We start from the raw sequence: 27279 nt of genomic DNA on the forward strand, positions 1-27279 counted from the left end.
TATAAATACCAAGATCAGAATAGAGTAATTCTTCTTTGGGAGGGCATATTTCTAAAAGAACTAGTGTATATGTGTAAGGGTTTCTGGGTGGCTCAGTCAGTTAAGCATCTGCCTTCAGCTCAGGTCATGATCCTGAAGCCCCAAAATGGAGCCCGGTAATGGAGCCCATTGTGGGAGTCCCTGCTCTGTAGTGAGTCTGTTTCTCCCTCTCCTTCTGCCCTTCTTCCCCTACTCCTGCTGTCTCTCTTGTTCACTCTCTCTCTCTCAAATACAATCATTAAATACATTAAAAAAAAAAAACTAGTGTATAAGACACCATCAAGTTCTCTTATTTAAGTGGAATTATTCCTGAAAAAGCTTTCTGGAGCATAATATACTCTCTCTCTACCTAACGTTTTTGCACCCAAAATATGCAGATACTAACATACTTATATTGACTTAGTGTCACTAGTAAATTCTTACTAAACACTATTGCCTTCTCATCATGTATATGAATTATATAAAAAGATTTATAATCTCCCCAGGCTTACTACTTTCATTATGCTTAATAAACGTGTGCCATTTCACTGTCACTGTTAAAACATCAAATTTAAAATGCTGACATGATCCAGTGGGATCTTAGCTAGCACATGTTTTGAGTATTTTTAATCCTTAAGATGTTCTTGTCTTTTTCCTCTTCAAATTCTACTTGACATTCTAATAATTCCCATTGGAAACACCTGCATGATTAAGGTAGCTGAAAAACCCCAAAGCATATTCCCTATTGCATCACGAATGACACAGCAGATTTCAGAATTTACAATGTCCCACCATGAGAACATATATTTGACAAAAAGTTCAGAAATGATCAGATAATCTCCTTTTCATCAGAAGGAAGAGGACAGCCTCTTGTTTGAGAGTAGCAGTGGAGCCCTAAGAAGGTGAAATTTTTGGTCATTCTTCATATTTAGAAGGAATTGAGAGGAAGAATACAAAGAAAATCATACTATTTGTCTGAGACATTTGCTGCCTTAAAATGCATGAGAATGGAATAATCCTGCAGAAACAGGAAAAGGGTAAGTTCTAAATTCAGACATATAGCATTTTCTACCCTGTCCCTCAAATATACATCCTGCAGGTCCTGATGTTTAGTATTATATTAAAGGGGTTAAAATCCTTAATTGTACTATTATAAAGACGTTAACATGCCAACAGCCTTTGGAGATTCACCACCTGGATTTACATTTGAGTATCACACAAATGACTAGGTTTTTCCTATTGTAAATCAGAGATAAGGGGGAGAAGAAAATTGGGAATCACAAGTTAGAAGGGGTAGGCTGAGTCCAGAAACACACTTCACTGATTTCACAGGTTTACAAACCTCTTGGTTACCACACTCAGTTGGCCGGAGTTTCTTCTCTTGAATGTGGTCCTAACATGTACAAATACAAGGCTCAGAGTTAAGGATCTTAAAACTAGACTTGATTCACAAATACTACCTGAATTATAAAACAAGACCTAAAATAACCTCCCCAGGCTTACTACATTCATTATGCTTAAGAAACAATGCAAATAAACAATTTACACTCTTCCTTGAAACAACACAAGTTTTACCTCAAAATAACTAAGATTTACGCAGTCAGCATCTCTGGGATTAACTCCAGCACAATGACAAAAAATTCTATTGACACAAGGTCCACTTAGCATTTTTCACTAGAATTTTTCTAATCACTGAATGCTTTCTTAGTTGTTTATGTGGATATAATGTGGCTACTAACCCATTCCTTTGATTTTCATATCAATCCTATGCAGGAGAAAGAATAGATATATTATTCCTCCCTTATCGATTAAAAAAAAAATTCATATTTTAAAAGACTAAATGACTTGCTAAGGTTATGTGCTCCCCAAGTTAGAGAAATAGTAGCTTAAATAAGATAGAATAATTCCCAAAGCAGAGTTCTTCCTGGAACTTTTATGATAGTATCTAAAAACCACAAAATATTAAAAAAAAACACAAAATATTAAAAGATGATAGAGGTTTCCATCATCTAATTTAGCTATCCTATTGAATTGATAAGTAGTTGTCTGAGTGAAAATTTGAGTAACTGAATAAAGTTTTATATAATCCTCAAGTTTAGTATCAATTAAAATTTTTTTTTATGTTCTTCAGCTTGATCCAAATATTTCAAAACTTGCAGAAGTGTTTAAGAGTGTATTTTAATAATTTTAAAAAGGGTGGTATAAATTTAAAAATTTATAAAGGGTGGCTCAGTCTGTTAAGTGTCGGCTTTCGGCTCAGGTCATGATCCCAAGGTCCTGGGATCAAGTCCTACAATGGGCTCCTTGCTCAGCAAGGAGCCTGTTTCTCCCTTTACCTGCTGCTCCTCCTGCCTGTGCTCAATTGCTCTCTCTCTCTCTGACAAATAAACAAATAAAATCTTTTTAAAAATAAAAAAGGAAAAAATTACAAAGGGTATGAATACAGAGTGAGAAGACACACTGTCATTTTAGAGAGAGAGAACGCTCACCAAGGTGAGAGGCAGAGGAAGAGGGAGAGAATCTCAAGTAGACACCCCGTTGAGCCCAGACCCCTACTCAGGGCTCAATCCCATGTCCTTGAGATCATGACCTGAGCCAAAATCAAGAGCGTGTCACTCAACCAACTGAGCCACCCAGTTGCCCCAGAAACCACCCTGTCATTTTCAAACATTTATTAAATGGATTCATGTTGGCAGGGTGGTTTTAAGGAGATTAACTTCAGAGCGCAAATTTATTTTTGTCAGAATGAGTTAGACAAAATGTTTGAGAAGAGAATGTGAAGTAATTAATGAGTGGATGATATTAAGTAAATTTCAAAAAGGATAATGTTCAGAAACAAAGTCTTATCGGTGAAAAGAAGTCAAGCTTCTTATCTGTAGAAAAATCTATTGGAATGGAACACTTAGGAAGCATGTGCCATGTTCCTTTTACCTCAGAGAAAAATAATCTATCATCTCAGAATTGATGGAAAGATGGGCATTGAATGTAATGATAGAATACATGCACAAAACAGAGTGAAAATGAATTAAGACTCCAAAAATGTGGGTAAATGAGAGAAAGAAAGAGAATGACAAGAAAGAGAGCAATGAGGAAGAAAAAGCAAAAGGTCGATGGAGAGAAACTGCCTGGAAAATAAAGGAATAAAAAGTAAGGCAAATGTAAAAAGAATAACTGAGAAAATGAGTGTGTAAAATAGAACTAGTAGAAAGAGAATGGGCAAATGAGAAAAATAAAAAAGAAGCAAGAGGAAATGAATGGGGAGAGATGAAGGAGGAGATGCTAGGAAGGTGATCAGACTCCAAATACCTGGTTCCAGGAGCTGATCTGATGGCAGCTGGAATCTAGGCATCCTCAGTGAGGCCTTATGGATGCTTTGTCTGCACTCTGAGAGAGAGGGGAGGATATGAACCCCCTCTCCACTGCACATCTTCAATGCCAGATGTGTTTTTCTACCAGTTGACATAACAAGGTTAGGGATGATGAAAACATTCAGGTCTCTATCCGGGCCCACATTAACAATACTTCTTTGCCCTGACAAGAGCAAAATGCTGGTCTCTGTGAGAGTCACTGTTTTGGGCTTCTTTTCCCCAGGAATTCATTTTATGCAGAGTAATGTTCCTCTGATGCATGTCTGTCCTCAGTCTCTGTGATGAGCACAATTTGAGAAGCACAGGAACAGAAGGTATATAAATGAGAATGGGAAAAGAAAGTGGGTTAAAGGGGGAAGTGGTATGCAATTCCATCTGTTACTAACAGGGAATAGAAGTGGATCTGGAAAAGCAAAGCAGAGGAAGATGGAAGACTGTAACTCTTAGAATCCTTCCTGTGGCTTGGAATTGTCAAACTCAGAAAAGCATGAAATAACTGTCAGTGAGCACCTGGAAAGCACAAAGACTAAGAATAGTTAGAAGGAGCAATTGGCTGACTTTCCTGAGAGCAGGTTTCTATAGGTTTCTAGAGACAGAATAAGAAATGAATGTGGAGGCATTCTGGGTGAAAGACAGAAGAAAGCTCCTCAGATAATTTCAAGGATCGCAAAGATATTTTTTTCTTATTTCTTTTGTTTTTAGGCTTTTTAAAAAAAATTCCAGTTAGTTAATATACAGTGTAGTTTTAGTTCCAGGTGTACAATATAATGACTCAATACTTCCATACAAGGGGTGATGCTCATCACAAATGCACTTCTTAATCACCATCATCTATTTAACACATGACCTACCCACTCCCCCAGTGGTAACCATCAGTTAGTTTCTTCTCTATAATTAAGAATCTGTTTCTTAGGGGCTCCTGGATGGCTCAGTGGGTTAAAGCCTCTGCCTTCAGCTCAGGTCATGATCCTGGGGTCCTGGGATCAAGCCCCACATCGGGCTCTCTGCTCTGTGGGGAGCCTGCTTCCTCCTCTCTCTGGCTGCCTGCCTCTCCGCCTACTTGTGATCTCTCTCTGTCAAATAAATAAATAAAATCTTAAAAAATATATATGTTTCTTGGTTTGCCTCTCTCTCATTTTTCCCCCTTTGCTCATTTTTTTTTTTAAAGATTGTATTTATTTATTTGACAGAGATCACAAGTAGGCAGAGAGAGGCAGGCAGAGAGGAGGAAGCAGGCTCCCTGCTGAGCAGAGAGCCCGATGCAGGGCTTGATCCCAGGGCACTGGGATCATGACCCAAGCCAAAGGCAGAGGCTTTAACCCACTGAGCCATCCAGGCGCCCCTGCTCATTTGTTTTGTTCCTTAGACTCACTATAGAGTTTATTCATATGTGAATAAGTATCTCTATGCACAGATATATGCCCATGTGTTATAAATTCCTTTTGCATAACATTTAGCTGCTAGTTACAAATGTTACAATCACACAGAACATATGCTCTGATGTTTCTATTAAGTGTGCCCTAAAATACTAGCATATTGCCTAAATTTGTTTTAATGGACTTTTTAAGGTTGATTTTTCCTTTTTTTTTGTTTTGTTTTGTTTTGTTTTTTCCTTTTTCCTCTCTTCCTACATCTTCTTTCTAGGAATGCTATCAAAAATTTCTGTCAAATTTCAATTGGGACTTTTTACTTCTCCAGTTTTCCCTTCCACAAATAATGGCACTTAAAAAAAAAAAAAAAAGATTTATTGAGGGGCAACAGGGTGGTGGAGTCATTTCAGTGTCTAACTCTGGTCAGCTCAGGTTGTGATCTTGGGCTTCTGGGATAGAAACCTGCGTCCAGCTCCATGCTCCATAGGGAGTCTGCTTAAAGATCCTATCTCCCTCTCTCTCTGCCTCTCCCCACTCTGTGCATTTTCTCTCTCACTCAAATAAATCTTTACAAAAAAATTTATTGAGATATAATCAACATAATATAAAATTTACCATTTAAGGTGTATAAGTCAATCATTTTAAGTTTATTTACAGAGTTATGCAAGTATCACCATGATAAATTTTAGAGCATTTTAATCACTCCAAAAAGAAAACTCATATTAGCAGTCATTCCTCATTTCACCCATAGCCCTAGGCAACCACTCTTCTACTTCCTATCTTTATTAATGTGCCTTGTCTACAGATTTTCAGAAAATGAGTTGAACAATATGTGGTGGTCCTTTGTGACTGGTTCCTTTCATATAGCATAATGGTTTTGAGTTCGTCAACATTGTAGCATGTTACAATATGTCATTTCTCTATATTGCCAAACTGTATTCCATTGTATTCATAGTACTTTTGAAAAATAACTATTGCATGTAATTCAAAATCAAGGGAACTTTAGTTATTTGTCACATTACAGTATTGTGTTACAATTAGCAATCTTTCATTTTTTAACTCATTCATGCCAACAGTCAAACATGTACAGGTGTCACAATATATGAGTATATATTTACAAAGTAAGTTTCGGGGCGCCTGGGTAGCTCACTGGGTTAAAGCCTCTGCCTTCGGCTCGGGTCGTGATCCCAGGGTCCTGGGATCGGGCGCCGCATTGGGCTCTCTGTTCCGCAGGGAGCCTGCTTCCTCCCCTTTTTCTCTCTGCCTGCCTCTCTGCCTACTTGTGATCTCTATCCCTGTCAAATAAATGAAAATCTTTAAAAAAAAAATTAAAAAAATAAAACAAGTTTCTACAATTATAGTAATATACAAATTAGAAAATGACCACAAATACAATTCTAAATAGAATTCTTATTTAGACCAGATAACAGCCAGAAAGGGGGAAACATTTATGCAAGCAAAATTATGATTAATTAATTTCCTAAATAAAGTAGTATCAATGGGTAGATGATGATTACTAATGTCCTAATCAATTAAACTGAGGAATACACACGTCTCATTTTTCTTACCACTTGTGAAGAATGAAGAAGAGAATTGTAAAACTAAAAATCCTAACTGTAATTGCTTTGTTTTTCTCTTCTACCCAAAGAGTATGTCATACTATATGTCCTATATGACCAATTCCAACTCTATCATGCTTTGATTATATCAGTTGAGATATATAAAATATTTTATATATTCCAATATGTTTTAGAAGGAAATATTTGTGGGCAGGATATCATTTGGCTATCATTCTGAGATCTGAGGGAAAAATAGGTTATAGGCCCATGGTGAGCAAATAAAACTAGATTAGTATTCATTAGGATTTAAAAGGTATGTAGCAGTTTCAGGATTGGGATCCAAACCAAGAATGTACCTAAGGGAATACCTCTATGTTAAGAGAATGTAGGATTTTTGCTTGAGACTCTAAACCAGTTTAGAACAAAGGTGCAAGAGGGCACCAAAGCAGAACAATGCAATAAGAGCAAGTGAAAGACACATTTAGAAAACAAAACATACAGATACCACCAAGAACTAAGAATTCTACAGGAGCTAAAGGAAAGAAGCACTTGCAAAAGCACTTTGCTCTGCAGGAATGAAGAGAAGAAACAAAACCCCAGCAACAAATCTAAACATTAGAGACAGTGCACCACAGCTAACTGAGAAAACAACACACCTAACAAATTAATAATGGTTAATTAAGTTCTGTTTTCATCAGGAAATTTCCACTATTCTTTAAGCAAAGTAGCCCAGAGTCCTAGAGGAACACAATTATATAGAAGCACATGGTTAAATGAGAGTGAGTGTGTGGTTATGAAAAAAAACACATTAGGGATGGATCAAGAAATGGAGGGTAGTAGGGTCAACTCAAAACACAAGACACTTATGGGACATGCATTTTTTTCAGCTACACAAGTGTTGAATGTGGTAAATGTATTTACCTGGAGAAGAGTTATGGAAAAGATGAAAAGGTGGTTATAACAGATAATACTTTGTTATTCTGCAGACAGAGGAGAGATGGAGAGGGAGAATAACACACTGGTGACAGAATTCATCCTCCTCGGTCTGACCCAGTCTCAACAGGCTCAACTCCTAGTTTTCGTGTTAGTCTTAGTTTTCTACCTCATCATCCTCCCCGGAAATTTCCTCATCATCCTCACCATCAGATCAGACCCTGGCCTCACAGCCCCACTCTACTTCTTTCTGGGCAATTTGGCTTTCCTTGATGCATCCTATTCCTTCATTGTGGCTCCGAGGATGCTGGTGGACTTCCTCTCTGAGAAGAAAATAATCTCCTACAGAGGCTGCATCACTCAGCTCTTTTTCTTGCACTTTCTGGGGGCGGGGGAGATGTTCCTTCTTGTTGTGATGGCCTTTGACCGCTACATCGCCATCTGTCATCCTTTGCACTATTCCACGGTCATGAACCCTAGAGTCTGCTATGCCTTGCTGTTGGCTCTGTGGCTTGGAGGCTTCACTCATTCCATTGTACAAGTAGCCCTTATTCTCCACTTGCCCTTCTGTGGTCCAAACAAGCTGGATAACTTCTTCTGTGATGTGCCACAGGTCATCAAGCTGGCCTGCACAGACACTTTTGTGGTGGAGCTCCTGATGGTGTCCAACAGTGGCCTGCTTACCCTGCTGTGCTTCCTGGGACTTCTGACCTCCTATGCAGTCATCCTCTGCCGTGTGCAGGGACATTCCTCTGAGGGGAAGAATAAGGCTCTTTCCACATGTACCACACACATTATCATTGTGTTTCTGATGTTTGGACCTGCCATCTTCATCTATACTCGCCCATTCAGAGCCTTCCCAGCTGACAAAGTGGTTTCTCTCTTTCACACGGTCATCTTTCCTTTGATGAACCCTGTGATTTATACCCTTCGCAACCAGGAAGTGAAAGCTTCCATGAAGAAGTTACTGAATCGTCACATGGCTTACTGAATGAAATAGAAGAATTAGACAAGCAACAATGGAGAAAATTTAGTTGGAACTGATTAAAACACTTATTCATGCACTGAATCATTCAGTCATTTTAGCAAATACTACATTTATTAAGTACTTGGCAATTTTCAGGCACTGTTCTAGCTATGTGAATAAGGCAGGTGAGATTTCAGGTCTCTTGGGGATATAGTCAGGTAGATAAACACAATTTAAACTATTAAACTGAAAACAACCCATAATATCCAAAAGTGATAGTGCTCTAAAGCAAATAAAAAATAGTGTTATGATAGAGTTTGACTGGGATATGCTAGTTTCTTTGCTTTTGGTGGTTAAGCAAGGTCTTTTAGAGCAGTGGTTAGCTGATATCCAGGCAACTTGAAAGATACACCCATGGAATTGCATGGGGACAGAAAATTCTAGTGAGGAGGATGACCAATACAAGGGTATTCAAAGATTCAAAGATCTTATGAATTAGTATGTTTTAAGACCACAAAAAGGAATATGTTGATATATGTAAATAAGCATCTACTAAATATTGACTGTACAAAAAAGAGTATGATATCTTGTTGGGTTTGTGTGTGTATGTATGTATGTGTGTGTATGTATGTGTGTGTGTGTGTGTGTGTGTATGTAAATGCATGACAAGTCCCATAAAATAAATGACATATAATAGGATTATTATAGGATTATTATTATAGGATTGGATTAAAATTTCCTTTCTTGTCAGATGTTTTATATTTATATTTTTTCACATTTTCTGCTTCATTTGGTTTAATTGGAAAAGACAAGGAAACAGATTCTTTCATAGAGTCTCCAGAAAGAAATACAATTCTGCCAACTAAGTGTACCCCAGTGAGACCTGGATCAGATTTCTGACTTAAAGAATTGTAGCATAATAAATTTTTATTATTTTAGGTCACTAAGTTTGTGGTAATTTGTTACAATAAAAGAGTAAATTGATACAACACAGTCTGGTTAACAGGAACGTATCAAAGTAGTTTTTCTTACACTATCCTTTCACTTCTCATCTGTATAGGTCTTTATTATTAGTGGTGGTTTCTTGTATACAACATACATCTATCCAATACAATAATCTCTGCTTTTAAATAGGTTATTAGTTCATTTATACATATCATAATAGACATGTTTCAGTTAAAATTGACAATGTTTTTATTTTATATTTGTTTCATTTTTTATCAGTTTTCTTTTTTATGTATTTTCTTGGATATTTGAGTATTATTTATATTTTTTTCTACTTATTATTTAGTTAAATTTTTTTGTATGACTAATCTTGACCTCTTAGCTATCTTTTTCTTGAGGTTTTTAGTGTTTATTTTAGGGTTACAAATACATACTGAACATTTTACTGTATCACAGGCTAATATCAATATATATCTTTCTGGGTATCATAAGAAAGTTGCAACAGTATATTTCCATTCACCTTCTCTTGGCCCTGGTATTTGTTCTGTTTTATATTACTGTCTACTGTTAATCTATTGAGATAATATATTCAACAATATACTGTTATTAACTTTGCTGTGTATGGTCATTTACCTTTTTTTTTAATTTATTTATTTAACAGACAGAGATCACAAGTAGGCAGAGAGGCAGGCAGAGAGAGAGGGGGAAGCAGACTCCCTGCTGAGCAGAGAGCCCGATTCGGGGCTCGATCCCAGGACCCTGGGACCATGACCTGAGCCGAAGGCAGAGGCTTCGGCCTCTGAGCCACCCAGGTGCCCTGGTCACTTACCTTTTAAAGAGATGTATATAATAAAAATTATTTTTATTGTGGACATTGCTGCTATAAACATTAGGGTGCACGTGCCCCTTTGGATCACTACGTTCATATCTTTAGGGTAAATACCCAGTAGTGCAATTACTGGGTCATAGGGCAGTTCTATTTTCAACATTTTGAGGAACCTCCATGCTGTTTTCCAGAGTGGTTGCACCAGCTTGCATTCCCACCAACAGTGTAGGAGGGTTCCCCTTTCTCCGCATCCTCGCCAGCATCTGTCATTTCCTGACTTGTTGATTTTAGCCATTCTGACTGGTGTGAGGTGATATCTCATTGTGGTGTCCATAATAGCCAAACTAGGGAAAGAACCTAGATGTCCATCAACAGATGAATGGATCAAGAAGATGTGGTATATATACACAATGGAATACTATGCAGCCATCAAAAGAAATGAAATCTTGGCATTTGCGAAAACATGGATGGAACTAGAGCGTATCATGCTTAGTGAAATAAGTCAAGCGGAGAAAGACAACTATCATATGATCTCCCTGATATGAGGAAGTGGAGATGCAACATGGGGGCTTAAGTGGGTAGGAGAAGAAGAAATGAAACAAGATGGGATTGGGAGGGAGACAAACCATAAGTGACTCTTAATCTCACAAAACAAACTGAGGATTGCTGGGGGGAAGGGGGTTGGGAGAAGGGGGGTGGGGATATGGACATTGGGGAGGGTATGTGCTTTGGTGAGTTCTGTGAAGTGTGTAAACCTGGCGATTCACAGACCTGTACCCCTGGGGATAAAAATATATGTGTATAAAAAATAAAAAATTAAAAAAATATATTAGAAAAAAATTTATTTTTATTCTCCTTGTGTTTTACTTTGTATAGTGCTATTGCTATGTTTTGATGTTCACTAATCTTTTCTTTTTCAATGTCATCTCTGTAAGTATACCATCCAATACATTTTTTCACCTCAGAAATAGGATAGTATTTCAATTTGGATAAAAATTTTTTTTTTCCATGATCCTACTTATCTTGTAGTAGCAGTGCTACCTCTTTGGGTGGTCAAAGTAAATTACCTTTTACAGGATGGTAACACCTTTCCTTGCCTTTACATCTCTGGGAAAGAAAACTGAAAAGTGACTGAGCTTGAGGTTAATAGAAATCTTACTGCATCACTGGTGGAAACATATCCCAGAATTTCTGGAACTAGAGAACCTGAAGCTGTGAAAAAAGAAGGCATATATTATACACATGTATTACAGGGAATGAAGAATGGGGAATATCCTATAAAATCCTGAAGATTCTTCTTATTGGGAACAAATTGTATATAATGTGATTTATATAATAAGAGTGTACACTACATCCTAGAGGATGCCACCCAAAGATAGCAGGGTACAATTTTAAAATTGTGATGCTCTTTAGTACATCTTAATATAAAAGAACACAAATATGAAAAATAGCTCCATCTCAATAGTCAGTAGAAGTTCTATGCTACCATGGTCCATTTCTATGTGGGCATAGCAGAATGACAGGAGCTGATTTCCAACTCATGTACAGTTCTCTGCTACACATGGCATAGCCATGCTACATAATCTTAGGAAACTACACTGTGATTCTCCTATTAGGATATGGAAAACCTTATAAATGGTCTGTTTCCCAACATAGGTAATTTTAATACTGTAGAATTTGCCTGGACATACGGCCCCAGTAATAAGGCTACTTTCACTCTGTACTAAATCTGCTAAGTTGCTTTCCTGAATTAAGTTCATAAAAACTAGAATCCTCATGTCAATCAATCAATAAGTAATATACACATGTTGGAATGTACAGCTCCTAAAACTGGGAGCGAACTACCAGACATTATGCTTACTTCTTTGTGGTAGTGATTGAGGTACAAGATGCCATACTTTAACTTTTAAGCTGATGTCTCAGAATACTTGCCCTATATAAACTCCCCAAAACTTTACAAATGTGTCAGGACCCTTTCATTTCAAAGAATGAGGTTTTTGTGTTCATTTTGTCTCATTGTTGATCTGCTAGTTATCAACCATGATTACAGTGTTATGGTTAGTGTAAAACAAATCATAATATCTTAGTACAGTGTTGGTATAGTAGTACCACAGTATCACCAGAGACTCCAAAACCTCCTGTGTGTATGCTCTTTTTTAAAATAATTTGTCACAAAGGGGTGCCTGGGTGGCTCAGTGGGTTAAGCCACTGCCTCCAGCTCAGGTTATGATCTCAGGGTCCAGGGATTGAGCCCCACATCGGGCTTTCTGCTCAGCAGGGAGCCTGGTTTCCTCTCTCTCTCTCTCTGCCTGCCTCTCTGACTACTTGTGATCTCCCTTTGTCAAATAAATAAGTAAAATCTTTAAAAAATAATTTGTCACAAAATGTCTGTAGAAATTCCACACACCACACTTGTATTCCAGAAAGACTGAATAATAAAAGGATGTGTGCCATCACATGTCCATTTTCCTTTCAATCCATTCTTTTCATTTCTACAAATTTGCTCTGTATCATTGGCTACCCTAATCCATGAAGACTGCATTTCCAGGACCCTGAGTCACTTGACCTCCAGATGCTTACAAATGAGTATCACTGTTAGATTAACATGAGGTAGGAGGAAGGAATGACAAAGAATATACACACACATACACATATTCACACTACCTTAGTCCAGATATCTGCAGTACTTCTGTGGCTCACTCTGAAACTCAGCCACACTTCCATGGCTCTAGTTCTCTTAGGGAAATGGGCCACAACACTTCAGACTTTTGCACAGTAGTTGTTATAACCAGAATAATGATCTCCCAAAGAAGTCAACACCCTTATCAGGAAACTTGTGAATATGCACATGCAAAAAGACCTTTGCAGATATGAGATAATAAATTTGGTTGGATGAGGCCTCTATGTTCATGGAAGTTTCTCAAGGGAGAAGAAGAAAAAAAAAACATGATCACACCCTTGGGCGATGGCATAACTGCATCTTCTTTTGCCCCTCCAGCTTAGATTTGGTGGTAGCTTCCAGCTGATGCTTATCTTTGGTTTCCCTGAACATTTTCTGTTAGCAACTCAGATATTTTGTCACTTGAGTAATTACTTAACATCCTTCTGTTTGTACAATATTTAACTGATAGCATTAAACTATAAGCATTTATAGTACTTAACATTAGTATAAAAACTCAAAATTTTCCAAATAGACTTGAGAAAAAATGGAGTTAGGGAGAGGAAAAGTGTAAAACTCTCCTAGGAGTCAGCACCTACAAAGAATTTTCACCAAGTAGCTTCCTAATAACACTGTTTACTTTCATGATATTGGCGACTTTTTCTTGCAGGGAAGGGTACATAATGTTATTTAATGAATTCAGGTGTCTGATACTAATGAAGAATGGGAGAAGGCTACTCGGCCAAATTTATTATCTCATATATGTGTAGGTCCAAAATCCAACATTGGTCTCACCACGATACAATCATGTGTTTGGCAGGAAAATATTCCTTACTGGAAATGTTCTGGACTCATTGCTAAACTGGTGAGGAAAATGAAAATGAAAATGAAAAACTGTGACTGGCTCAGGGAGGGAGATCAACTTTGTGTGTGGGTTGGAGACTCCACGGAAGTGCACTGACAGCTGATCCCAAGAAAATAAGCTTTCTTTTTAAGAAATAAGGAAGGGTCATGGTTGGGAAACTAACAAGTTCTGCCATAGTTATTATCACTGTTATTCTGCATTGTTCTAAAATTCTAGTTAATACAATAACACACAAGAAATGTATTATAAAAAATATGTTATTAATATTTATAGGTTATTTTACAAGTAACCTAAAACAAAGAAGACAATGAACTGAAAAAAATTGCAAATGAAATTTCCACAATGATACCATTTACCACTTAAATATGTAAAAAATGAAAACAAACAATAAAATCAATTATGATAAATAAAAAGATCATATTAAGTAAAGCATCAAAGTAGGAAATAGGCAAAGTTAATTATAATAAAAAATGAGTTGCAAAAAATGTGTTGATAATGAAGATGAGAAAATTTTATTGTATCATAAGTAGGCAGACATTTAGAGGAAATAAAATCCTTTTGGATGAAAGACTCAATGTTGTAATTCTGTTCATTTTTTTTACATTTCTTATAAAGTTTAATACTGTAATATCAAAATATCGGTGGAATTTTATAACTTTAGAAAATAAATCTAATTTAGAATAAAACCGTATGAAGCTCACCAAGAAAACTGTGAATGAATAAAGCATTGAGTGAATGCAGACTTACCCTTCCATACATTAAATATATTGTAAACATAATGAGTAGTAAAATTTGTAGTACCTCCTCGAAAATTGTGAGGGAGAAAAAAACAGAAAATGAGTACACCAGGAGAAGAACCTGATCTATCAACAAATTCAAAAGGTTATAAAGAAAGCCTAACAAATTCTTACTGGAATGAATTATTATTTAATTGCAAATATAAAAAAATTACCTCACAGTATTTACCAATAAATTCTAGACAGATTAGAGTTTAAATGTGAAAATTTCAGCCTTAATGCAATTTAGAATTAAAATAATCTAGAATATTTAAATTTTCCTAAATACATTTTCAGTGATTACTGTAGAAAACAAACTCCAACAAAAGAATGAACATAATATAAAATTTTCATAATTCAACTCTAGTCATACCTTTCCACTGCCCACCTGAATACTGAATATTGTCTTTAAAGTATTATCAATTTTATGGATGAAAAATGATGTCTCATTCATGTAGTGTCACAAATTTATTTTAACATCCCAATTGCTTTTTTACTACTAGTCTCTGGGGAATCTAAAAACAATCAAATGAGTGTTCTCCTTTGTGCTTCTACTAGCGATACACTGATATATAGCTGTCTTTTGAAGTTCAGAGCAGAAAATAAAATCACTGAATGATGAAGATTAAGCATCCACTTCATATCAATGTTACTTCTGAAGTCCAAGTGCAAACAGGTAGGTTACATAATCCTGAGCCATTACTCTACCTTACATACCATCTCTCTCATTATTTTCATCTATCTCATTATTTTCATTAATAACCTTAAATGTATCCATAAGTGATATGTTCACATACCAAAAAGATAATTGAAAAGAAGGCTGGAAGGGTAAAATTAAACTGTAATATACCTGATTTTGTCACAACTGAAAAAAAAATACAAAAATCAGAAAGACTATATAAATGGCTACCAAGAATTAAGATAACAGTCCAGCAAAGTAAGTTATTCTTAGGGAAAAGAAATCTAGGTATGCTCAAATTGTTTGGTTATCTTTATCAGGCTGAAAGATTTTATTCTTTGACTTATATATAGCAAAAAGAGAAAGTTCCTTCATTGTTTTTAGAAACGCAATTATTTTAAAGGAGAGATAAATGATAGAAATGCAAGGGTAAAATACATGGTTCATGACTTTGAAAATCATAGAATATCACCACTTATAAAACATTGATGGTTTCATTAACTTCTTAGGAATTATTAGAAAATGTATGAGAAAATTCAACTTTCCTATGGCAACATTCTGAAAATGGCCAAGTAGTTAAACACTTTAATGTGAAAAAAATTTAGAGACAGCATCTTGTCTAGGACTCTATCTCTGCCAGACCCATGTGCACCTGCAAATGTACTTATTGCATACTGCAGACAAATACAGAACATCCAGAAACTGTAGCTTAGGTAAGATCATTGTCTTACAGCAGGGGTGTGAAGCACAAAGAACAAATACACATTCACATCTGTGAATGAGAACTAACAGAGATTTCCATTTTCAGTTCTATTGCCTTGTGAAATAAGGAACGTTTTTGTTTTTTTAAAGATTTTATGTATTTATTTGACAGAGAGAGACACAGAAAGAAAGGGAACACAAGCAGGGGGAGTGGGAGAGGGAGAAGCACGATTCCTGCTGATCAGGGAGCCCGACATGGGGCTCGATCCCAGGTCCCTGGGATCATGACCTGTGCCGAAGGCAGACACTTACTGACTAAACAACCCAGCCACCCCTGAAAGAAGCAAGTTTTTATGCTACTCTGAAAGATGGTGTCAAACATAATGGGAGATTATAAGCCACTTACAATAACTGTGTGTGTTAGTGATAGTAACCATATATAGAAAAGAGAATATGAGTAAATGCTTATTATGTTATCTAAATATACTGTATTTTAAAAATTTGAACTATGTACCCAAAAGTTTAATAGGTACCCTGAAACCATGTATTCTATTTTCTTTTCTGGTGATCTGCATTAGGCCTGGGTCTAGGCTTTCATAAAACCAAGGAAAGGACTAGAGAGGAACTACAAGCCTGGAATAAGACTTGAAAAACAGAGCTACAATCAGGCAAACAGGAAGGTCTCGAAAAAGTGAATTTATATACATTGAGCTCTGACCTATTCCCCTGATATGTGTGTATTTTTAAAAAGTTCACTTAGTTTAGCTGAATCCATCTCAGTCAGTAACATAATATATGACTTTTTCCATCTAAAAAAAAAAAAAAAGGATAAAGTTAAAGGCTAAAAGAACTTTAAGGAAGTAACTGTGAGAAAGGACAGGTCCAAGAAAGCTAAGTAATCCAAAATGGCACTCTTTTCAAACAATCCAACATATTTGAAATTTTATAAAATCATGTTTACAAAGGTCAATGATTCACCTTACTCTTTACCCCTCAGTAATGGGAGTTAAGTGGAACAAGACTATAATAACAAGACTATAATGGTAAACTTCACTAGTATTAGTGATAGTGATTTAGATGTTTCTATTACATATGTAATAGAATGTTTCACTTGTATGTAAGTAAAACATAATATATTATTCACTTAAATATGTGAAAACATATGACTTAAAAAAAGATAACCAGATAAAAATGGATATTTAATTCAATTTTGCAACAACTGGATACGCATGCACAGATAGGATATACTTCATGTCTAATCACATGAAAAGTTAGGCAATTCGTAAGTGAGCATCTGTAGTTTTGAGAGTCAATCTGGTCATTCAATTCTAACAACCTTAATCTTCCCTTAGTAATGGGCTTTAATCTCAGTTAATAATATAACTGTACCCATATTCAACCTTCTAACAACCATATGCTCATGATTTGTAATCAGTTCTATTTAAGAAGCATAATGCAGATTATGTGACTTCAGCAATATTTAATATGGCAAACCTCTTTTTAAGATTTTATTTATTTGAGAGAGGATGAGCAGAGGGAAAGGGAGAAAGAATCTGAAGATGTTTGCATGGGTTCAATGCAAGCCTCCAAGGGGCTCAATCCCACCATTCATGATTATCATGACCTGAGCTGAAACCAAGAGCTGGATACTTAACTGACTGAGCCACCCAGGTGCCTATAATATGGCAAACATTTTGCTGCATACTGAGACTGTCACAAAAATGTGTCAGTAAATGCACTTTCTGAAAAATATAAAAAAATCTGTTTTTGCTGATGCCTTCCAAAACTCTTTTCTATCTTTCTAATAAGTTAAGTGTTTCCCACAGTCTGATCTGCAGCTGAACAAGAAGGGAAAGGTTTTCTCAAATGTCCAAGCAACCTTGCTCCTGATAACCAACACACACATTTCATTTAGTTGGCTCCATGCCCTCTGCACTTTGTACTGTCATGCGGTCCTATGAAATATCTCCTGCAAAATACCTGCGAAGCAGTCATGTTACCAAAATGGTTGTTTGCCTACATATGAGACAGCATGTAAGTAAAGATCAGGTTTACTGACTTCTGAGTCCCTGTGACACCCTGTTTTTTTCTTCTTCTAGGCAACCTCTGACAAACATGCAAAAGGATAAATGGATCTCCCAAACAACAGATCAAGTGTTTCTGAGTTCATCTTGCTGGGACTTTCCAATTCTCAAGAAATTCAAATACTCTTTTTTGCAATCTTCTTTCTTGTCTATGTAGCCATCATAGTAGGAAACCTCCTCATTGTGATCTCTGTAATAGTTGACAACCATCTTCATTCCCCCATGTATTTCTTTCTGGCAAATTTATCATTTTTGACTTGTGTGTGTCTTTCTTCTGCTGCAACTCCCCAAAGTAATTGCGGACTTCCTTAGAAAACGCAAGACCATCTCCTTGTGGGGCTGCATGGCCCAGATGTTTTTTTATGCACTTCTTTGGGGGTGGAGAGATGTCTCTTCTGATAGCTATGGCCATGGATAGGTATGTTGCCATATGTAAACCCTTGCACTATAAGACCATCATGAATCACAGGGCTCTCATTGTACTTCTACTGCTCTCGTGGGCAATTGGGTTCATACATACCACAAGCCAGATGGTTTTCACTGCAGGCTTACCTTTCTGTGGTCCCAATGTTGTGGACAGCGTTTTCTGTGACCTTCCCCTGGTCATCAAGCTTGCCTGCACTGATACCTATATCCTAGAGCTCTTGGTGATTGCAAACAGTGGATTCCTCTCCCTGATCTGCTTCATTTTCTTGCTCATATCCTATATTGTCATGCTGGTTACCATCTGGCAGCAGTCCTCCAGGGCATCCTCCAAGGCAGTGTCCACACTATCTGCTCATATCACTGTGGTCACACTCTTCTTTGGTCCCACTATCTTCATCTATGCTTTCCCATTCAGTAGTTACTCTGTAGATAAGTTTCTTTCTGTGTTTTACTCTATAATCACCCCCCTCCTTAATCCAATTATTTATACTCTGAGGAATCAGGAAATGAAAGCAGCCATTAAGAGACTCAGCAGCCAGCATCTTGGTTCCTGGCTCACTTCCTAAGTGAAGTCTGATTCTTTTTTGTGTCCTCTGCTATTTGGGGCTTTTGAGTCTTAAATATATTTATTGGAATAATTAAAATAAAAATATAATACCATCTATTTTATTCCCTTAAAATTCACACAATTATTAAGTTCACTTTTATTAAAAATCTAGTGGAAAATTTCATAGCACAGACTTAATATAAAATAAGTGTGCATTCATTACTTCCTTGCCTTAGAATTCAGAGAAATAGGGGTGCCTGGGTGGCTCAGATGTATGGGCATCTACCTTTGGCTCACGTTATAATCCTAGGGTCCTGGGATTGAGCCTCACAATCGGCTCCCTGCTTAGTGGGGAGTCTGCTTCTCCCTCTCCTGCTGCTGCTCCCGTACATCTCTCCACCACTTGTGTTCTCTCTCTCTCAAATGAATAAATAAAATCTTAAGAAAAGAAGAATTCAGAGAAACAACCCTGATGAATGTTTAAAATACATAAGCATATGTCTTTTTAATTTTTTTTAAAGTTTTAATGTCCGTATGTAAAAATACATAACTTTAGTAAGACAACATACTATATGGTGTTTAGTATCAATTTTCTTTCCTGAAGTTATATTAAGTAACATAATAGGTGTTCAAATATCTGTCAATATTTGTCAACCATATCAGTCTTCACAGAGGGGTTGTGATTTGATTGAGGATAAGAATACTTTCTCACTATATAGCCTTGATATGCTAATTATCTTTAATAAAATATAAAAAACATGCCTAAAAACAATTATTTCCTACATATCTTTGAGTACTCAAATAGTTTTCTAAGAATTAATATCAACTGAAATATTTAAGATTAAAACCATGAACTTCGTAGAGCTTGCTCTACCAGGATCACATGAACACTCAATGCTTTTTCAGCTGAATTTCATCATTCATGAAACATTAAAAAAATATTTACTAGGTAACAATCGCTGCCCAAAGAAACACAGATACATAGTTATAGATACAGACCTGATCCCTGTTCCAGAGAAGTAACCAAGGGGAGACATCTATGTTAGGTGTGGTGGTCTCAGAAGACCATTTTAAGGGGAGACATTTATACGAACACATTAAGAAAGCTCTAGAATTAGACATTTAAGCAGGGGAAAGAGCATTCCAGGCAAATGGCCAGTGTACCTAGACAGAGTTAAGTGAGAACGATTTTGTGTGAGTATTAAAGAGAGACCTTGATGAAGGAGATTGATGAATAAAAGAGAGAAGATCTATGCTGAGATTTTATAGAAAAGAAAAGGCCAGGGTTTTCAGGCTAGTGGATTCATTTTTATTATCAATATAAACCCATTAATGTGTTTTGATAAAGGGAAAGATGGGATCCCATATATATTACAGTTTGGTATATCTCTGTCCTCTTAAGTAGAGAATATAATACAGCAAAAGTAAAAGCAGAGGGAATTGTTAATGGGCTATTTCAGATAGCAAGCCTGAATTTATTTAATAATATAATAATATTTAATGAAAAACTATTTAAATAATAATAATACATGAATTTATGAAAACTGTAAAGATTTCCAAAGGCAAATAGAAAACCTTAAATTATTTGAACATCTTGGGAACCATCTTTTTTTATGTTTTTAAAAAATGTTTTAAATGTCTCACTTTTTAAAAATATTTTAATATTTTTTGTTTTCTGATTATGAAATTTTTAATTTGAGTATAGTTTAAATACATATTACATTAGTTTCAGGTGTACAACATTGTGATTTGACAAATTTATACATTATACTCAGCTCACCAGAAGTGTAGCTCCATCTGTCACCATATATTATTATAATTTTACTGAGTATATTCCTTATGCTGTGGGTCTTATTCCCATGACTTGTTCTTTCCCTCACTATAAGCCTGTACCTCCCACTTATCTTTACCTATTTTGCCCATTGGCAACCATTAGTTCTCTTTATTTATATGTCTAATTCTGCTTTTTGTTTATTTTTAAAATTCATTTGTTTTGTTTTTGGATGCCACATATGAGTGAAATTTTATGCTATTTGTCTCTCTCTGACTCATTTCACTTAACACCCTCAAAGTCCATCCATTCTGCTGCAAATGGCAAGACTTCATTCTCTTTTATGGCTGAGTAATATACCATTCTGTATATGTACCATATCTTCCTTATCCATTCATCTAGTGATGAATACTTTGGTTGCTTCCATATCTTGGTTTGGGTAGTTGAGTCAGAACACCAATATTGTTCTAATATTATCTTTCTGATTTCTATATTAAAGAATCTTCTTCTTGCAAACATCTCCTCAAATGCCTCACTAAACCATGGCATATATTTCCTCACCATAAATATTTTTTTAAAGATTTTTTTTTTAACAGAGAGAGCAGGAGTGGGGGGAATGGGTAGTGGGAGAGGGAAAAGCAGACTCCCTGATGAGTGGGGAGCCCAGTGTGGGGCTTGATCCTAGGACCCTGGGATCATGACCTGATTTGAAGACAGATGCTTCCCCCCACTTCTATCTTGTGTTTAGTGGTAAGCCCTATCTGGGGCTTACACAGTCTTGATTTGCTAGGGGAAAAAAAAAAAAAATTTAAACTTTTTTCTTTCTTTCTATCTTTCTTTCTTTCTTTTAGTGTTCCAAGATTCACTGTTAACGTATAACACTCAGTGCTCCATGCAATACATGCCCTCCTTAATACCCTCCACCAGGCTCACCCATCTCCCCACCCACCTCCCCTCTGAAACCCTGTTTGTTTCTCCATGTCCACTGTCTCTCACGGTTCGTCTCCCCCTCCGATTTCTCCTCCTTCACTTTTCCTTTCTTTCTCCTAATATCCTCTGTGTTATTCCTTATATTCCACAAGTAAGTGAAACCATATGATAATTGACCTTATCTGCTTCACTTATGCTTAACTGACTGAGCCACCCCATCCATAAATATATTTTTTAAAGATTTTACTTATTTATTTGACAGACAGAGATCACAAGTAGGCAGAGAGGCAGGCAGAGAGAGAGAGAGAGGAAGCAGGCTCCCTGCTGAGCAGAGAGCCCGATGTGGGACTCGATCCCAGGACCCTGAGATCATGACCTGAGCCGAAGGCAGCGGCTTAACCCACTGAGCCACCCAGGTGCCCTATCCATAAATATTTTTAAAAGGTTTATTTGTCATGGAAATTCTAATTGTTAGTGGCTGTATAAGGAACTAGGTCTTAAAAACAAAATTCTGAGGTTCAATTAAAATGTTTGAGAAATCTATTAACAATGTCTGTTATGGGCTTTGGAAATGAATGTGGCACCACATGTATCGTATATTTACTACTCTCACTTTCTTGTAACCTTTTCAAGAGGATTTTAATTGGAGCAACATGGAAAAGTTATATATAAGAATAAATACAGAAAAATTTCTGTAGCATATGAACTCATCTGCAATCATATATTGTTATGCTGTTAGCCTTTAGAATTTTATTTGCTTAATTGCATTGTTTTATAAAGGTTTGCTACAGATCTTTCCTTATACTTTTGAGTCATCATGAAGTTATATATAATTAAAAAGGGCTAGCAAAATTCTCTATCTCCAGAATGGTTGGTTGTAAAAATTCATTAAGGAATTATGCATTGATTACCATTACTCATTTACTGATTACCATGGTGAAAGAATCCCCTGCTTGCTCGCTCAAGCTCTCTCCTCTCTTTCTCTCCCTTTACATGGTAAAAGGAGATTTGTCTCTGTTAAGAACTGGTTTCTACCATGAATTTCCTTATATGCCTTGTTCAGTTCACTATTTTAATTTCACAGAATAAATGCATTCAATTACCAAATTAATAATAAATATTCAGACTGATGTAATCAGATTGATAGAATTATAGTTTCCTCAAGTCTTTATTTTATAATAGATCCATTTTCTATAAATGTGCTCATCCTGATCCAACCAAAACACGAGTTAGTGCAAAGCATTTATTAGAGAAAGTTCATATGACTGATATACTTGGTGAATTCACAATCCATTTAAATAATGAGAGAGTAAGTCCTTGTTCTGAACTCTAGGGAATACTAAGCATGTTTATTTTAATAATTCCCCTTTGAGGGTTGATCACCAGTCAGCACCTTAATGTATATGACTCTTGTCTTTTTTTTTTTTTTTTTAACCTGCAAATGATTGCCATATATCATCATGGGGGTAAAAAAGATAAACAATATATATATATAGGATCTCACAGTGAGTGCATGTCTTTGAAGAGACCACTCCTCAGGTATAACTGGTAAGTTTAAATATCAGTATTAATAACAAACTGCAATTTTACACTTTAATAAAAGAAATGTCAAGTTGTCATAATAAATGATTTCACCTATTGTGACAGAATTAAATCCATCTATATCCTGGATATATTTTATGAAGGAGCTTATAAATTTTCAAACAAAGGCTAAATTAATAAATATAATTCTTTGCTTTTAATTTTCCAATTTTACAAATTGAACTAAAAAATTATTTTTATAATTCTCAAGATTTTCCTCCTGTTAGTATTTTGAAATTAAGGACTGCATAGTTTCAAAGCTATGCATAACTAGTATGTAGACTCAATTACTGAATGAAATATATACCAATGATGATAGTAAGTCTTTATAATGAAGACAACTAGGTAATCATATCATTTATATTTCATACAGAAAAATGTTTTCATTAGCATTATCTTCTTTGGGGCGTCTGGGTGGCTCAGTGGGTTAAGCCTCTGTCTTTGGCTCAGGTCAAGATCTCAGGGTCCTGGGCTCTAGCCCTGCACCAGGCTCTCTGCTCAGCAGGGAGCCCGCTTCCCTCTCTCTGCCTACTTGTGATTTCTCTATCAAATAAATAAATAAAATCTTTAAAAAAATATTTTCTTTACCAAGTCTTCCATAGTAAAATACTTCTGTGGTTCTTGCTGATTTGAGTATCCTTACAATATCAAAAAATGAAATAATGCTAAAGATAGAATTATTTGAATACATATACATAGGACCTATATATATTCAATGAAATATACAGATATATCCTGTATATGTTACCTTGGGGCCTCATAACAATCTGTGAGGTAGTAGTGTAGGTATCATTTCATTTTTATGGAAAAATAAATCACTATTCAAAAGTTAAGAGTATATTTCTGTAGTAAATGCTGAGCCCAGGACTAGAATTTAACTCTTCATTCTTGACTCAGTTTTTTCTTTTTTAATTCTGTTCGTTAAGCTAAACAGTAACATCTGAATATTTCATGAAATATCTAAGCAAAAAAAAAAAAAAAAAGGAAATTCAGAGTAGATTTTCCACATTCTGTTTGGTGTTCCAGGACTGGAACATAGTACAAGTATGTGCTTTTATGACTATATAAGTCTAGATCTGAGTGTTTTGGTATACATCACTAATAGGTTTTTTTAAAGGAAGAAAAGAAAGGGAGGGAGGAAAGTTGGGAATAAAATACCTAAATCACAATGAAAATTAGATAATAGTGAGCCAACAGTATCAGGTCAATTTGGAAACACATACAGAGTACAAGTGTCAAGAATGTATGAGCCAAGGTAAGAGTCCAGTCAGTCTGCACACAAGTATGATACTGTGTCAGAGATACAAAGTACCTTTGTACTAGGTACAAAGATGATAAGAATTTAGGAGCCAAGGAAACAAAACTACTATTTGGCAAACTGTTGGTTGTTCAGAGACCATATACATATAGAATGTAAAGGGACAAGAAAGAAAACTCCGGTCAAAAACCCAGCAACAATAGATTCAGGAAAACAGGCAAAAAGGCTCAACAGTGGAGGTTGCAAGTTTTGTCCAGAAATCAAAGTATTAGATACACAGCGCTGTTCAGAAGAATGAGGAAGAAGAGGAGGGCAACATGATGAGGACAAAAGGGATGAGGGGAGGAAGAAGAAAAAATAAAAGAAATAAAAAGAAGGAAGAAAGAATAAAAGAAGGAAGGAAAGGTGTGAGGAAGGAAAGAAGGGAGGGGGAGGGAAAGAAGTAAAGAAAGAAACATGGATGCTGAGAGACATTGTGGTCTTGTCCAGAAACTTCCTAGGAAGGTTGATTTATTATAATTTGGGGACAATAAGAAATAAGTGAAATCATTGGTATACCTCTTTAAGATAAAAGAGAGGGGAGGGATGCCTGGGTGGCTCAGTTGTTTCAGTGTCTGCCTTCAGCTCAGCTCATAATCCCAAGGTCCTGGGATCAAGTCTCGCATGAGGCTCCTTATTGAGTGGGGAGCTCCCTTCTCTCTCACTGCCTGCCACTGCCCCTGCTTATACTTGCTCTCTCTCTCTCCCCGACTAATAAAAATAAAAAAAAATATTTAAAAAACAAAGAGAGAGAGAAGGGTGATAATACAGCATAGCTGATGCAGAAATTACCTGAAAGCAATTTGCCAAAAAGTATATCAACTTCCATGCATCTGAGCATTTTAAATTAGGGAGGGGGAAGGAGGCAAAAGATTGAATCACTTGACTAATGATCATTTGGCTCTTTTACTCATTGGCCTATTGAACTCATGGTTCATACATTCATAAACTCATGACAGAAACAACAAATTACTGTGGAGATGCACTCTATGACTATAAACTCTGTTTACAAATTTTTAGAATTAATTTCTTATCTTTTTCCTTTCTGGCTGAAAATAAATTTGATCATGTGAATGCTGCTTGAATTAATGAATTAAATGTATTTTTCAGAAATGTTCATCTTTTCTCTTTCTATAGGAATCAAATACTTTCTATATGTCTATATCTTCAAAATTCTCACAGTTTAAATTATCACTTTTTTCAGTACTCTACATTTTAATGACTTTCTGACAACCCCTACATAGACTAGATGGATACAATGAATAGCTCAATATCTGAGTTTGTTTTGTTAGGACTCACCAATACTTGGGAACTTGAGATTTTCTTTTTTTTCATATTTTTGTTGGCCTATGCAGCGATTGTGGCAGGAAACCTTCTCATCGTCATCACCGTAACCTTTGACTCACTTCTGTACTCGACACCAATGTACTTCCTCCTTGGAAATCTCTCCTTCCTGGATATGTGTATTTCCACAATCACAACCCCTAAGATGGTCACAGATTTCCTCAGGGAGAATAAAACTATTTCTTTGTGGGGCTGTATGGCTCAGATGTTCTTTCTCCATTTCTTAGGTGGCAGTGAGATGACTCTTCTCATAGTCATGGCTGTTGATCGATACATTGCAATATGCAAACCTCTTCACTACACATCCATCATGAATCGCCGGGTCCTCATGGGCTCTGTGCTGCTCTCATGGGCTGTTGGTTTTGTGCATACGATGAGCCAGATGGTTTTTACTATCACCTTGCCCTTCTGTGGACCCAATATAGTGGACAATATTTTTTGTGACCTTCCTCTAGTTCTAAAACTTGCCTGCACTGAGACCTATATTCTGGAGTTACTGGTAATTGCTGACAGTGGACTATTGTCTTTTATCTGCTTCATACTCCTGCTCATTTCCTACACTGTCATTCTGGTAACTGTCCGACGTCGATCCTCTGGTGGACTCTCCAAGGCACTGTCCACACTGTCTGCTCACATTACTGTGGTCACTCTATTCTTTGGGCCATGTATCTTCATTTATGCTTGGCCATTCAGTAGCTTTTCAGTGGATAAATTTCTTTCTGTGTTTTACTCGGTTATCACACCCTTACTGAACCCCATTATTTATACTCTGAGAAACCAGGAAATGAAAGCAGCTATGAATAGATTGAGGACCCAACACATCAGATCCAGACAGACCTTCTAGGCAATAAGCACAATGATGAAGATTTCAGTGCAAAATCCATGTACATCTCAGAATAAGCTGATATTAATTCATTCTGTTTGTAGCTTTTAAACATATTCATAATATACATTGAAATTATCAAATATTCCTTCATTATATTTCTAAAACATGTTTGGTTTTATTAGAAGAATGATTATTTTAGTCAAAATTCAATTCAGTTAGGGTTAATACTTTTTAATGTAATAAAGAATTAAATAGAAAAAAAACTGACTCACTAACTATAGTTGGAAACCAAGAAATACCCAAGACTAAATTTCACTAAATAAAAAAGAATCAAAAAGAATTAAAAAAAAATTACTTATCTATTTTTAATTCAGAATTAATGGACTTTCAACTAAATTCTCTAGTTGACTAAGTGTGTGTAAAATTATATGAACTCTTATAAACTCCTAAACACACACACATAAACTCACAGTTTTGTGGATCCTAGGATGCATAAGAATTATTTTTTAATAAGGTAAAACAGATTAGTTTCTATTAGTATATAGATCTAAGTGTCATTTACTCACAAGAAACACATACTGATAGATATATTACACAGCTCATTTTACCTTGTTCCTTCTTTCATGTTCGTATACATATTTGTTCTCCTGTATCTCATTTTTCCCTTTTCCATGGACAAGGGAAAATGAAGAAGCCCCTGTATATTCCAGGCAATCACATCACAACAAACCAGGAAGTAGTCAAGCTGCCTACCTTTTATAAAGTGCATTAAATTAAAATGTTTCATCTATGGTTCATGGGTATAA

The 27279-nt window shown here is 36.0% G+C and overlaps 2 protein-coding genes and 1 pseudogene across 2 annotated transcripts; all 3 read left to right on the top strand.

The window, feature by feature from the left end:
- The first annotated feature begins 7312 nt into the window (after positions 1-7312).
- LOC101688879 (olfactory receptor 4N5) lies at positions 7313-8239 on the top strand. Its single transcript, XM_004781927.1, has one exon. It carries the CDS (start codon positions 7313-7315, stop codon positions 8237-8239), a length of 927 nt encoding a protein of 308 aa, XP_004781984.1.
- A 9557-nt stretch (positions 8240-17796) lies between these two features.
- On the top strand, positions 17797-18743 carry LOC101688583 (annotated as a pseudogene).
- A 6809-nt stretch (positions 18744-25552) lies between these two features.
- LOC101688303 (olfactory receptor 4L1-like) lies at positions 25553-26491 on the top strand. The gene has a single exon (XM_004781925.2). It carries the CDS (start codon positions 25553-25555, stop codon positions 26489-26491), a length of 939 nt encoding a protein of 312 aa, XP_004781982.2.
- Positions 26492-27279: the final 788 nt, after the last annotated feature.

The sequence above is a fragment of the Mustela putorius genome, unplaced genomic scaffold, assembly GCF_011764305.1.
Source record: "Mustela putorius furo isolate JIRA1106 unplaced genomic scaffold, ASM1176430v1.1 tig00003896_pilon_pilon_pilon, whole genome shotgun sequence".
Taxonomy (NCBI): Eukaryota; Metazoa; Chordata; class Mammalia; order Carnivora; family Mustelidae; genus Mustela; species Mustela putorius.

Bases quoted from the DNA above. Each gene is read 5' to 3' on its own strand.
- LOC101688879 (XM_004781927.1), top strand. From the start codon at position 7,313: ATGGAGAGGGAGAATAACACACTGGTGACAGAATTCATCCTCCTCGGT.
- LOC101688303 (XM_004781925.2), top strand. From the start codon at position 25,553: ATGGATACAATGAATAGCTCAATATCTGAGTTTGTTTTGTTAGGACTC.